The following is a 15,410-nucleotide window of genomic DNA, read 5'->3' as shown; positions in this document are numbered from 1 at the left end:
GTGTCAGGTCACTGCTAGTTTAAACTCATTACCTGACTTTACAGGTTCCACAAACCTCTATTGTCTTTCACAAATTACTTTTTGTCTCTATTTCCCTGTTAACCATTTGTCACGTTTCATCTTGGTTATGCATTATATCATGTATGTATATACAGTACTAAACTAAAAGCTAAACTTTAAAGACTTTGAAAACTTGCTTATATTAAAAACTGAGCTCTGAAGCAACACAACCATCAGACATCGGAAAGAAGATTTAAGGTGTCATCATTGTTTTCCAAAAACTCTTAGTTACATCAAAATGAAGGCTCCTCCAAACCCCAGGAAGCCTTTGGCATGAAGGTGTGTAATTTTCCTGAACCATGTAGTGCTGCTAAAAAGGCTGCTGAATGATTAAAGCAAAAAAAAAAGTGTGCTGATTATTATAAGAGTTGATATGGGGAATTTCTCTACTAAGTTTCTACAGATGCTCTTTACTCATGGTCACAGTGCAGCTTTACAGAAATCCAGGTTTGCGTTTAAAATTTTACAGTAACCCTAATGAACAAGCCAGAGATGATGGTGACATTTCACTGTAACATCTGAAGGGAAGATTATATGCAGTAAATTGACTTTTCAGTTACATTATCTGCCAATGCCTGAAGTCGGTCACATAATGAGATATTGAGGTGAATTATTGAAGCACCAAAACAGAATGGGGATGAATTTAATAGCTACAGTAATACTACCTTCTGTTCCTCAGCCAGAGATATGAGCCTGATTGGACTGACGGTGGCGCTGTAGTGTTGTATTCGAATTTCATTACTGAATGGCACAAGATTTTTAGAGAAAATCTTCCTTCTTCATGTACTTTACATTAATTATCGACTAGATATGACTTTTTTGTATGCAACACTGCTGATTAGGTTCAACCAATTATATTTGGAGCATAGTGTGAGTTATTGTTTGTTTTAATTTAATGCAGGTTTGTGATGTTGCCCTTCATCAGCATTGTACTTAAGTTTGAATTCTAGTCTAATGCTTATATTCCATAAATATTTCTGTAAAAGATCTGTAAATGATCTGAAATCTGTAATCATTACTCATTACTTAAAACATGAACATGTCCATTTCTGCATCATCTTTTTTCAAATTAACCTCACACACCTAAACTAAAATGATGACTTCTTGGCTCAAGCCATAAACGAAAAAAACAACAACAATATTTAAATAAAATTCTTGTCAAAACACTCAGCAGTTGTAATTATCATGTGAGTCAGCTTTAGCGTTTAGTATTGAACTGCTGTCACAAAGATAACGACAATAGCAACAATACAGTTATTATTATTATTGTTGTTGTTGTTGTTGTTGTTGTTGTTGTTGTTGTTGTTGTTGTTATTATTTATGTTGTGGTTTTTATTGCATACGATGTTGAGTGCAATTAGAATAAACGAATTTTTATATCGTTTTTTCTTAAATATACTGTATCAGTTTCTATAAAACTGATCACCTGACAATAAGGTGGACAATAAAGGCGGAACCTGAATGTGAAGATCTGGTGGAAACCGGAGGAGGAGAATTACTCTAATAATGTTCCTGTAGGCTGTTCACTCTCTCAGTTCACTCTCTCAGTTCACTCCTGCTGTTCACTCCTGCGTGTGTATAACACTGTTTACAGTACTGCTTTCTCCAGAGGTTTACTTTCTTTTTTTCGAGTTTGATTGCAACTATTCGGTTCATGTCGGTCATATCGAGTGATTAATCGGCACAAATCTCTCTTTAGAGACGATTCTTGATCTCTCCTGATGGATTTACAAGCTGTTTGCTGCACTCTGTTTCTGCTGCTGACATGTTCAGGTGAGCACAATATTATACATGTTTATACAGCTATTACATGGTTATTTATTATACAGTGAATTTATTATGCAGGAATACACTGAGTAACTACAGTGTAGTAATCTTTAACATAATATGGAAAATAAGCATTAACAGTATACAAATGTTCGCATTATTATTATTATTATTATTATTATTATTATTATTATTATTATTATTATTATGTTTATTCACACAGGTCGAGGCTTTGGCCAAGTGTTGGAATTACCTGAGAGTATAAATAAAACAGTTGGGGAGAATGTAGTAATTACCCCAAAACGTATTCCTGATCCTCCTTACTTCTCAGTCAGATGGAAGGTTAATACAACGAACATTCTTATTGGACCACTGAATGGAATTAATATAACGTCACCGTACAAAGACAGAGTCAGTTTTAACACCATATCTTTAGCTCTGGAGCTCAGGAGCCTGACTGAGAGTGATACTGGACAATATGTACTGAGTGTAGAAACTGTAACTAGTTACAATGGTCAGACCTCACTGCTGGTGCTTGGTGAGTAAAAAAAACTTTTTATAATATTTTTGCAGTAAGATATTTTTTTCTTTAATCTTGCACAGTCCTAATTTGTAAATGAAAGGATAATTTATAACTTTATGGCTAATATTTTACAAATAATAATTTTGTATAATCTGTACTGCAAAACATCACAAGATGAATCCAAATTGTTGAACATTATCATATTACTCATGCATTCTAAATTCAACAAAACATTATTTAGTTCCCTGGTTTCATTTGATCTATTTAAATTAGAGAAAGAATATTGTCAAATATAACTAATAGAACTTAAGAGTTCTAAACAGATTTCTTAATAGTTCTAAACAGATTTCTGTAATGATTTGCCTATGAATTATATGCCCTGTCACTGTCCACTTCACGTGTGCCATTGCACTTCTTCAGCCGTACTGCAGCAAAACATCTTTTCAAAGCTCCATGACTGGTGGCTAAAGATTGGTGACTGGTGGCCACATACAAAATCTGTTCTATAATCAAAGATTTATTGGACTAAAATAAGCAAAGTACACTTTACTCCGTTTTACTCATAGTTAATTCATAGCTAACAACTTTGAACATTTTTTCTTACATTTTTGTCAGTATGGCTGAAATAGTGAAAAATTTTTTTTTGAAAAGTTCTGCCTCCTAAAAGGTTTTTGCTGATTGTGACAGGTACCTGGTGGGTATGCACAATATAGTTTTGGTTTTGCTGCATCAGTAGGAACTCTGAGAAATAGAAGGTTTAGCGTTTACTGGCAATATCGTATTTAATCGTGTTTATGTTTCTAATACGCTATTAAGTTCAACATAATTAAAAGTACTTTGCTCCTGATTTTAGTTTGTATCCAGTGTCTGGTGCATCAAATAGCAGTGTCCAACAGTAGCCAGCAAGCATTGACGGATTCTGTTTGCGCTGATATCGTTTTTCCTTCGTAGCAATGTTCGTAGTGAAACCTTTCACCGTGTTCATCACTGACAGCACCGATTTTTGAAGAATTCCAAGTGTGAGTGGAGGAAATTAATCTTGAATGACATGTTGCACTTCATTGTTTTGTATGCTCTGAGAAGTTTGTCTACCAGCTGAATGTAATGTAGGGCTCTGTAATTGCCAAGAAAATTGTCAGAAACATCTTTGATGGCTTTCCAGGCAATAATTTCTGGCCCAACCAACATCAACACCTTTGAAGCACTTGTCACTCATAACATGTCTGATATGAGGGCAAACAAAAATGCCCTCTTTTATCTTACCCTCACTTACAGTATTCTTGGGACCCAGTAACAGAGTCCCAGTAACAGAACAATAACTTTCAGATCTCCACAGATACTCCAGTTGTACTTGCTGTACTGGATGAGCTTCAGCAACATTTCCATGTTATCGTAGGTTTCTTTCATGTGTGCTGCATAGCCATTGCCATTGTGTAACAAAACAGCTTTGAGGCTTAACATTGACGAATGAATAAAGAGATGCCACTCTTGCGGGTCATAGTCACAACCCAAAGCAGAGAACAATCATTCAATGTCAACAGAGAAACAGAGACTGTCAACTTGTGGAAAGAATTTGGTTATATCATCTTGGTGGCTTCGAAAAACAGTTTTCGTACCTGGTAGCAGCAAACACCATTTCTGCAGTTGGTTTCAGCAATTCGACTTTTGCTTCTCTGTCCAGATCGTTTAATTCTGACAGTGTTATGAAATGTGGATTTCCAGAGGATCACGTTTTAAAATCCAAATTAATGTCACTGTCAGTTCCCTGCATTGCAGTGTCTTCATCTGGTTCGTCTAAGGTCCATTCCTCTGGTGGTTTCGGAATTGGAAGACTGTTGTCATGTGGCACAGGTCTCATTGCTGAAGGCAGATTAGGGTATTCAATTGACTTCTTGTTTTTTGCAGAGAAACCAGTCACATTAATCAAACAGAAGTAACAGTCCGTCACATGGTCTTTCTGTTCTTGCCATATCATTGGGACAGTAAACGGCATTATCTTTCAAGTGCCTCTTAGCCAAGCTCTGAGAGAGACAGCACATGTCTCACAGCAAATATGAGGTGCCCAGTCCTTGTCTTGATCACTAATTTTACAGCTGAATTACAGATGATATGTTTTCTTCACAAGAGGCAGTTATTGTGCGTCTCTGATGAACATGCGTATACTCGCCACAAATATAGCAGAATGTATCGCGGCTGTTATGACATTGACAAGTCATATCGACCGACACTAATCGTCCTCTACAACGTGGCCTGATTTCATGCCTGTACATGCCCAGACTTCACAAAAAAATGTTCATAGGTCTCTTACAGAAACAAATATTTTGGACACAAATATAAGAATAAACATGACAAGACTGAAGATTTCAATGAAATGCTATATGATGGGCAAATTTGGATGTGATTTTTGTGATCAGCACCCAAAGGTCTATAAAGAACACCCAACAGTGTTCAAGAAGCAAAAACTTAGTTGTATTGGTACATTGATTATGCTTATATATTGATAAATTTGCAAAATTTTTATTTGTACTGGTGTCCACCTGAGATCTGTACTACCTTTTAACCCCCAGTTCCAGTCTCCAACGTTACCATAGTACCAAATCATACAGAGCTGGTTGAAAACAGCACTGTGAGTTTCGTCTGCTCTGCATCTGGTTCCTCTCTTTCATTTATTTGGCTAAATGGCAGCTCTGAGATAACGGCAGGGGAGCGAGTCCAGCTAACAGACAACAACAGAAATTTGACCATTACCAGTGTGATAAGAGGAGACACAGGCACATACGTGTGTGAAGCATACAACAGCATCAACAGAAATAGGAGTCTCCCATCGAGCCTCATCATTTACTGTGAGTCATTTAATATCATGCTACTTGTTAACAATCATGAGGTTTATCCAACAATCCTGCATGATATACCTGGTCTCCACAAGACCATGATGGCTCTAAAGACGACTAAATATGGATTGTTCCATTGCAGATGGTCCTGAAAATGTTGCTGCTGCAGCAGATCCAGAGAAACCCTTCTACAGTTCTGGGTCTAATCTCAAATTAAACTGCTCAGCTGAGTCCAGGCCTGCTGCTAAGTTTCAGTGGGCTTTGAATGGAAGAGAGCTTAGTGAAATGGGCCAAGAGCTCAAACTGAACAACATTCAGATCAATCAAACTGGCAATTACACTTGCATAGTACATAACACACAGACCCTACAATATTCTGTGTCTGAACCGATCAGCATCAATATACTAGGTGGGTTATAGATTAGTTATAGAATTCATGTGCAACAAAATTAAATTCAAATCAAAGCATCTCCCTGAAAATGCAATAGATCGCAACAGAAAAATGGAGAATCAGATAAAATTGTAAATGAACTAGTAAACCTGAAAAACACTGACAAAATAAATCTCTTCACATAGGAATTGAAAATGGATTGATACAATATTTTGAACTCACAAGGAAGTAAAATGGTTACATTTGACTATAATTTAATTAATATGTTTTATACAGTATTATGTAAGGAATAAACAGAGTTGTGGCATGCTGTTATAGGAAAATAATTAATTATGGGTTGTGTCATGTTTCAGTGAAAACCAGAGTCTCCTGTGATGAATGTTAATTACTATAGATAAATGTCTGAATTACTATAGAAATTATATTGTAGTAGAACTAACGTTTAATAAAATGTATAGCTGCTTTTAATTTCTATCTGCAGTTTGAGGAAATTAATCATGTTCTGAAATTCTGATAACTCCATGTGTGATTATTATATAACTATAATCTAGTAGCGAGGGGTGAAAATAAGTCAGTGTTTAGAAAAAGTCTTCGAATTTTCAGTGACCATTTTCCTTATTAAAACTCTGCTTTTGAGAGTACTTCTTGAATGTGAAGGTTATTAAGTGCTAATACTTGTAGGGCTTTGCCTGACAGTACAAGCGATAATTATATAAAATAATCTTAGCTAATAGAGTAAGTAAAGTGATTACAGCATTATCTTGATCGTAGATCGTTGATATTTAGTCAACTGTACTGACAGGGCTAATAGTGTTTCTAGTGATTACTGTATTACTGTTTTGATTATAGATTAGTGTTTAAATCTATTGTGAACTGTCATGTATCTGAGTCCTGTATTACATTTTAATCCCCAGTGCCAGTCTCCAACGTTGCCATAATACCAAGTCTAAAAGAAGTTGAACTCAACAGCACTGTGAGTTTCGTCTGCTCTGCGTCCGGCTCCTCTCTTTCATTTATTTGGCTAAATGGCAGTTCTGCGGTAACGACAGGGGAGCGAGTTCAGCTAACAGACAACAATAGAAATTTGACCATTACCAGTGTGATCAGAGGTGACACAGGCCCATACGAGTGTGAAGCATACAACAGCGTCAGCAGAAAAAAGAGTCTCCCATTCAGCCTCACCATTAAGATTAATGGTGAGTTATTTCATATCAGTTTAACAATTATGCATTGCTGTAATGTGAATAGAATTGATGTGAGAATAAGTCAGATGCTAGAAAAACACACAATATTTAAGAAATTCAGGATCTAAAACAAGTTTTAATCTGGTTTATTACAAATGTAATAATTTCCTGCTATGCAATCCAAATTCCCTCAGAATTCCATGTTTTACTAGAAAAAGGACTAATGTAAATAGATAAAGAAGCCGATCTACAACTAGGAATGGATAAATTCCTTAAAAAATGATAAACTGTACAGTATTTATGCACAGCATTTCAGGTCACTAATATTTATCTTGATCTTACACTTTACATCTTTACATAAAAAACTTTTCCAAGTTATAACCCAGAAAAGTTATAGCACTTGCCACATGGCTTTCTGATCATATTCTGTTCATATGATCGGTTTAACATAGTGGACAAACTCTAATAGATCAGCATTTGAGATTCAGTCACAGGATCAATGTAACATCAACATCTACAACATCTTTTGTAAAGGAACTAATTCCACTTATTTCTTTATCACATATACTTTGTTTAAATGTAATGCATTGGTAAGAATTGGCAAATAAAGAATGGCACAAATTGCATGCATTTTGGCAATCTTGCACTTATGGCTTTAGTTCAGATAATTAAAATATACAATTGGTATTGTGGGAAAATATAATACTAGTAGTACAACAGAAATTTTTTGTGAATCATGTTGTCATTCATTTGTGCTTTGATTGTACATAGTGTGGTCAGTCCAGCAAAATTTACTTTATTCCAAAAAGCATTTTGGGAAGCAAGAATACAGAAGATGATAGATCTTGTTCTTGTTCATTACACCACGACTGTCTGACTGCCGATGATGTATGATAGCTGTGTCACCTAAAAATTTCAGCCCTAGTGTACACATATTGTAGCAATTCTTTCACTGTGATCACAGTGATCATAAACAGTCACTGGCATTCATGATAGTCTGAATCTCCTGCATAGGATTTGGAAGATTTCACCCCCAGCAGCTTTCATACCATTCTGTGTATTTTTCTTACAACCATAAAGACATTAAAGATGTCTGATATGATGTCCTATGATTGATATCAGAGGATGTAAATGTGACTGCGTATAATTATGCTGCACAAGAAGTTCCTCTTTTCTTGTTCTTTCTGCCTTTAAAGCTGAGGGGAAGCACACAATCAACATCAATAGATAAAAATCTAAAATCAGTCATTTCATAATGGAAAAAGTCCCTCTCTCAATATTTGGTGTTTGTGGTTGAAGTGGTATTGATGTGGAGTTGTGTTAAAATACATTGTATTGTTTTGTGATTGTTTTAATATTCAGTTTTAGAGGAAAAAGGTGCTTCTCAAAACACACACACACGCATGCACGCACACACACACAAACACACACAGAGCTAGGCTTTCTCTGTGTTTGTTCTTATAAGTAGACTTTTTAGAGATTATAAGCTGACCCAGTTACGTGTTAAATTAAATTTTTCCATGATTTCATCACTTAAGATCTACAGAATATGTTTTTTGCTTAATTTACCTTTCTGCTAATTCAAATGCCATTTTACACCAGAATGATTTACAACAGGTCCATGCTGTTGCATGAATTCTGCAGCTTACAAAAAGTTAGTATTGTGATATATAAATGATATATTATTATTATTATTGGTACACAGGTGTGGACAAGGTTCTTATGCTTATTTGTCAGTGTAGATAATGTACTCCAGTTTTTAAATGATGAAGTTAAGTTTATGTCATGTTTTATTCTTGCAAAAACTAAAAGTAAACTAAAATGAAATAATTGGATGTAAACCATTCTGACTGGATCAATATATAGTGTACAGTTATTTGATTGATAAAAAAAAAAAAGTACACTGAAGTTCTAACTAATTTATGAAGTATTTTTTTTCTCTTGGAAATGTGATTTAGTAAGTGTGCAAATATACAATAGCTGTTAAAATATATTAATATTTAGTTGAAGCACAAATACCAAAACAATACTTTAGAATTGTAAAATTGCTTTAAAGTATTTCCAGCTCTCTTGGTACCAGTTCTTGAAGGAGATTTTTATCCAATAACTGATTTTAAACATGTCATTGGGTCAAACTGTTTATATCATGATGTACTAATGATTGATATTTCTGCCTTTCAATAAAATCGTATTATACCATTTACTGCAATTGTTCTTCTCTAAGGTCGCTAAATTTTTGTGCATTTAAGCTTATTTTAGCTGATTTATAAGTCTGTTCTTTAATAGAGACTGGGTAAAATAATATGATGATTTGTTTGTGTTCTCATAGACTCAGGGGATGATGGAAGAGTTGTAGGTTCACTGTCTGCAGGAGCGATAGCTGGGATTGTTATTGGAGTTTTATTAGGTGTTGCTGCAATTGCTGGGTTGATTTTCTACTTGGTGAGAGACAAAAAAACGTAAGTAGACTAGTCCATAACTTTGTAATTCTTTTTGTTATTTACCTTTTCACCATTTATGAAATTTGGCTCAGTCCTATATCAGCTTTGATGCGGATCTGTAAGTTGATCAGTTCTTGTATTGGGCCATGCAAAAAAGTTGAGCCTTCTCTGATATGTAAATATCAGAGATGATGCAGATGCAGTGTTAAGTTCTGCCCCAATCTAGTGCATTGTGCATTTCTTGTCTCAGTATTTCAGTCTTTCAGCATTTACTGGTTTGATGTACAGCTTAATAAAGTAGAGCAAATGATTATTTTCATGATTATTTTCATTATTTTCAATGATTACTATCTTATAGTGTGTATAAGACAATTATTTCAATTATATTTTAAATAAATATTGTTATAAACATTTACACTTAATTAATCTGATTTATTGCAAGAAATTGTCTTTAACCTGTAGGTCAGAAACAAACTCCAGTGGAAATAGGCAGAATGGAGGTATGCAGTCTATAAATATGTTTTGAAGGAAAAGTACATAAATGTAATATTGACATGTAGAATAATGTAAAATTATATTTATAGTCTACACTTGTTCTCCACCTTAATAGCCCCAGTCATGTGAGAGCTGCAACGTGCATACAGTCATACAAATACAGTTAATGAGCTTTAATGAATGTTCATATCAATCATCAGAATATGGAAAATTGTGATTGGCTGTTTTGAGTAATTCACACGCAGTCATTAGAGCGAAGGGTCTGAAATGTGTTGTTAATAAGGGAGATAAGAGGAGAAATTTCAGACTGGTCTGAGCTAACAAGAAGTCTATAGTGACTTAAATAAACACTCTTTACAACCATAGTGAGTAGAAAAGCATCTCAATACATACAACAGATCAAACCTTGAGGTGGATCAGGTCCCACTGCTGTCAGCCAAGAACAAAACTCTGAGGTCAAGACTAGACAGTTAAAGACTGGAAAAATACCAGCTGATTTTCTTTTTTTTTTAAATTATTTTCAACTGCCCGGTTTTAATCCAGCCGGTGACCATGATAGCGTCAAATTCATGTTCTTGGCTATTAGGAGAGGAACCTGACGTAGTCTTCTGCTATTGTCACACATTTACCTCAAGGCTTGATGTTTTGTGCATGATGAGGTGCTTTTCTGCTCACCACGGTCATAAAGAGATGAGTTACTATATACTTCCATATATTACTTCCTCTATACTTACTATATACTTCCTTATTTACTTATCTACAAGTTGTTTGCACCCACAGAACTGTTGCTTACTCAGTGTTCTTTTTTTGCACCATTCTGTGTAAACTCTAGAGACTGTTGTGTGTGAAAATCCTAGGAGATCAGCAGTTTCTGAAAAACTTAGCCCATCTGGTAGTGACATCCATGTCTCAATCAAAGTCACAGAGGTCAGATCTTTTCCTCCATTCTGATGTTTGATATGAACATTAAATGAAGCTCTGATCCTGTGCATTATGCTGCTTCCACATGACTGGCTGACTAGATAACAGCATAAAAGTGCAGGTGTACACATCTTAAGGTGGACAGTGAGTGTATATGGTACACACTATGGTATTTCTTGTGCTAAACATAAATAATAAACTTTATTATTGTCTAATGACATCCTAAAATATTTTAATATTCCTTTGCATAATGATAATATTGCTTCCTTCCACAGCAACACCAAATGAAGGACAGCATGTAAGTCACTGTGTTATACTCCATATACTCGTATTTATTACTTCACCATCAAATGACTTTTGGTAGTATTTATAATACAGAAGTAATTAAAATGACAGAGAATCTTCCGGGTAGTGCAAAAAGATATCTCTTATCGTAAGCCACTGAGGACTTTGACCTGATACACCACATAGGCAGAGTTGACACTTGCCACTCTGGTAGATATGGAAACAGTGAACCTTTCCAGTAAATAATATAAGACAATAAGCTATAATAAGAAAATAAGTAATATATCTTCAAATAAAAACTGCATTTTCATGAACCAAAACTCAAGCCTGCTCACAGAACTGCTCATAATTGTTATGCTTTTGCTTTTAATTGTTATTAAAAGAAAAATTTCCATGAACTTTATGCCATTTGAACTTTTAGAGACTATTCCAAGTAGATTCTAAACCAGCAAATATTGCAAATTTTTCTGGAATGTAATAAACACAAAAATAAAGTACAGTAAATGTATGATATTATTAAAAATTAAAATAAACAGTAAAGTAAATATTGTTAGATGTACATTTTCATCTGTAGCTTAGATTGCAGTTTAATTTTATGACAGCTCTGAAACTTATTTAGCTTGTTAAGTCTGAGTCACATTAGATACAAGATGACAAAAACAGTAATTTCCATAACGTGTTTTTTGAAGGAAAGTTTTTTGTTTTTGTAATTTGCAAATGAAAAATGACTTTCATTGTTGTATTGATGCAAAAATATAAAAACAGTTCTGAAATTATTGATCAGTAAACACATACAGATACAGCCACACAAACACAATGCTGACTGATAGCTTCTATCTTTGTGTTATAGGAATTACATTATGCTGAAGTCCGCCACAATCGGAAAAATCAAGGGCAGCCGGGATTATCAGCCACAACAACGGCTCCCACACCTTCTTATGTGCCTGGGAATAATAAGGTAATATAAAAAGTTCTGTTTTGGTTGGTTAAAGTCCCAAAACACGTTGTATCACAGTTATAACAACTAATTTGGTTAATTCACTACTTGAAGTAGAGTGATACACAATACAATAATTTCTGTTTATTTTTTTCATAATCTCCCAGAGGTCAGATTTATCAATGCCTAGCCTCAGAATTAATAACAGTGGACTATTTTCACTACATAACATAAAAAATATACTAGAGGAAGTTAAAATGACAGCATGTGCAGAATATGGTTGTTTCACACGCGTTATTAACATGGTACAAAAGTATTAAAAAGTATTTCGTTTGCGCTGTTTTAATCTATTGTCAGGTTTTCACATGAAAGTAAACTTTATGATTTAAAAAAATGTTAGATGTTTTTTGTTTTAAAGCATCTATACTGTTTTGCTGTTAAAGTCTACAGCATTTCCTATTAGCGGTAATTTGATTGTCTAGCCAATTATGTTACCAACTGGAGTCAGTGCTAATTTAATCTTGCATTTGCAAAGAACACGCTGATTTAAATTAATTTAGGTAGTTAATGTTAGCAAATAAGCTAACATCAACTGACTTTGCTCATTAATCGAGCATAATGAAACTTTTTACTAAAGTAATGCCACAGGCAAGCATCCTCAGCGTCATACGATAGATAGATAGATAGATAGATAGATAGATAGATAGATAGATAGATAGATAGATAGATAGATAGATAGATAGATAGATAATGGAAATTACAGTTGTTTTGCTGTTGTTGTTGTATATTTATTATTCTTTTTAATTAAATATGTAAAGCAACTCCAGTTTGTTTGCTACCAAAACAAACTGGTACACTTTATTTGCAAGGCCTTGTAGAAAGGAAATATGTTCTGAATTACAAAATAACAAAACAGTAAGGCAGAAAATCTTAAACATTTCTAGATCAACTCAGTCAAGTATAATGAAGATGGAAAATGGAGGCAAATAGCTTCTAACTTTTTAATGGTTTGCTAGAACCAGTCATAGATGTACAAAAAAAAAATCAGAATCAGGTTTATTGCCAGGTACTGTAGGGTCTACATGTACAGGAGTTTGTCTTGGTGTGTTGGTGCATATTACTAGTTGAGAAGAAGCATAAATATAAGAAACAAAAAAAATGTGTATAAACATAAAGATTAAAAAAAACAAAAAAACAATTGGATGTAAACAAGAATAGAAACATGAATTGTATTGTAATTGAACTAACCAGGAGCACTTGTTCACTTTCAGCATTGGGAAAACTCAAGAACAGTTTTACTGACTTTATAATATACTTTAAAAGGTTTGATGATGATAAAGATAGAGATGGAAATGCTGGAAAAGATAATAAATGACACTTTATCTTCTCTTCCAGACAGCGACATCTAATCCTGCAGGGCAAATCATTTATTCTGATGTGAGGAATTTGTAGAGTGATGCGACATCATTAGATGTGGATAACACTTCTGAACGCCTCCTAAAAAAATGCACAATTCAGGAATTGTTCAAGAGCCAAATGTAGATTTTATTAACCTGCCATTGACGTGGAAGAGATAATCATCAATCCAAGATCTTAGTTAACTGATTGTTTTTCTCTGCAGATTCTGCTCAATTAGGAACAGGTATATAGATAAAGCCATTTCAGTTCTCTGAGGAACAGACCCTGACTGTGTTTATAACCTTTGGACTCTGTTACTCAGGGAACTGAATTGAGGAAGTAATAAAAGTTAGAAATTAACTGGATGTTTCAAATAAAAAGCAGTGCAATGTTTCCCGGCATAAAGCAATATAAAATCATAAATTTCATACTTTGTTCTAAAAGAAAATGCAAATATTTTTGTAATATATTTTTGTTTCATCTAGGCCTATGTCATTTTGTCCAAAATGTATATACAGTATAATCGTTTTTTTAAAGATTGTATAATAATTGTTTTAACAATGCTAGGAATTCACACAAAACCACAGAAAGTCATCTGAATTTTTATTTAAATTATTAACTCATGCTCTCGGCTCTTTATTTAACATTTAACTACACTTGCCTATATCTGTGACCAATGTTTCATTTATTGATTTATTTAATAATTTATGCTGTTTATTTTCCCTAAACTTACTTTGACTTAACAAACAATAAAGCTTATTTTGGTGTCATTCATAATCAGTTTTGAATACTTATACCTTTAAAAAAAATATTTCATATTAAATATTGTGTGAAAAATATATTTGCTGTTTTTTTTTATAATACTTTGCTGAAATGTTGTTCTAGTTGCATGTCAAGCACTATACTGTATAATACTGATGTTTGATAACATGTCATTATGTTTTTTAATGCTTATAATAATAGTATTTTATAACCTTTATAACTAAAAAAACATAGGTAGATAAACTGCCCGTACTTGTTAATGGACTGGTATCTAACCAGGGTGCATTTCTGGCCCATGGCCAGAGTTTCATTGGGTAGGTTCCAGATGCACCATGATGACCCTTGACCATAAAAAGCAGTTAACGATGATGAATAAATAACTTTTCTAAATAAAGCTTCACAAAGAACAATGAAAATGTCCTGCCATGGCTCCTGAACAAGTCCTCCTATGACACATAGTAAATAGTTTTGTAGACTTCTTAAATAAAGTCTTCTGCAACAAACTTCTATACCAATATAGTTTATTCTGGGAGTCGTCAAATGGATTAAATACAAGTCTGATAGTTTTACAGTATATTATACTCATTATGCTGCAAATGTCATTTAAATCAATTGTTAACTATATCCACTGTCATGGACAGAACATCACATTTTTCCCAACAAAATGCCCAACAAAAACCAAATGTTGTGTTTTAATAGTTTTAACGGTTGTGTTTTAATTGTGCATTTTAAGTGAATGAATCTGGATAGTAGGTCTGTAACTGGACCGGACTGAAAATAGTTTTTGGGGCATTTTCATCTAAACAAGAATAATGGTTTATAAACTTCAAATTAAAAGGTTGAGTGGTAATGAAGTATTGCCATGCAATAAAATTAACATTCACAAACCTTTTCTTGTTGGCTGCAGAATTTAAATAATATTGCATGAACAGCACTCATTACATTAAGGAATCAATATTAGGGCAATATAGGTGGTTGGACTACTGGTTGAAAGGTCATAGGTTCAAATCCCAGGTCCACCAAGCTGCAACTGCTGGGCCCCTGAGCAAGTCCCTTAACGCTCAGTTGTATAAATTGAAATAAAAATGTAAGTCATTCTGGATAAGTGTGTCTGCTAAATGCTGTAAATGTTTTATTTAACCTTTATACATGCCATTTGCTGTCTATCAGAGTAAAGGGTTATGGGAAATGGTTTTAACATCTTTACTGCATTACAACATAAAGCATTACAACATAAAGCATTCATGCACACACACACACACACACACACACACACACACAAATACTGTGTTCTTGTTTCAACCTTTTAATAATCTGTTGCTTAAGTGTTGGCGTAATTTGTGTAATTCGTTGTGCAAAAGGAAATGTGTCTCCATACAGAAAGTCTTTTCACAACTCACCAGGTACAGTGACTA

General features: G+C 34.0%; 1 protein-coding gene across 1 annotated transcript; it reads left to right on the top strand.

Moving 5' to 3' along the window:
• Positions 1 to 1,543: 1,543 nt before the first annotated feature.
• LOC132846115 (carcinoembryonic antigen-related cell adhesion molecule 5-like) lies at positions 1,544 to 14,072 on the top strand. Its single transcript, XM_060870657.1, has 10 exons — positions 1,544 to 1,833; positions 2,051 to 2,365; positions 4,918 to 5,193; positions 5,324 to 5,590; positions 6,487 to 6,768; positions 9,086 to 9,215; positions 9,660 to 9,697; positions 10,889 to 10,911; positions 11,749 to 11,856; positions 13,231 to 14,072. The coding sequence occupies exons 1-10, from the start codon at positions 1,782 to 1,784 to the stop codon at positions 13,285 to 13,287; spliced, it is 1,548 nt and encodes a 515-aa protein (XP_060726640.1). The 5' UTR covers positions 1,544 to 1,781; the 3' UTR covers positions 13,288 to 14,072.
• Positions 14,073 to 15,410: the final 1,338 nt, after the last annotated feature.

Source organism: Tachysurus vachellii, chromosome 5, assembly GCF_030014155.1.
Source record: "Tachysurus vachellii isolate PV-2020 chromosome 5, HZAU_Pvac_v1, whole genome shotgun sequence".
NCBI lineage: Eukaryota > Metazoa > Chordata > Actinopteri > Siluriformes > Bagridae > Tachysurus > Tachysurus vachellii.
The sequence above is the reverse complement of the archived record's forward strand: the minus strand, read 5'-3'. Positions and strand labels throughout refer to the sequence as shown.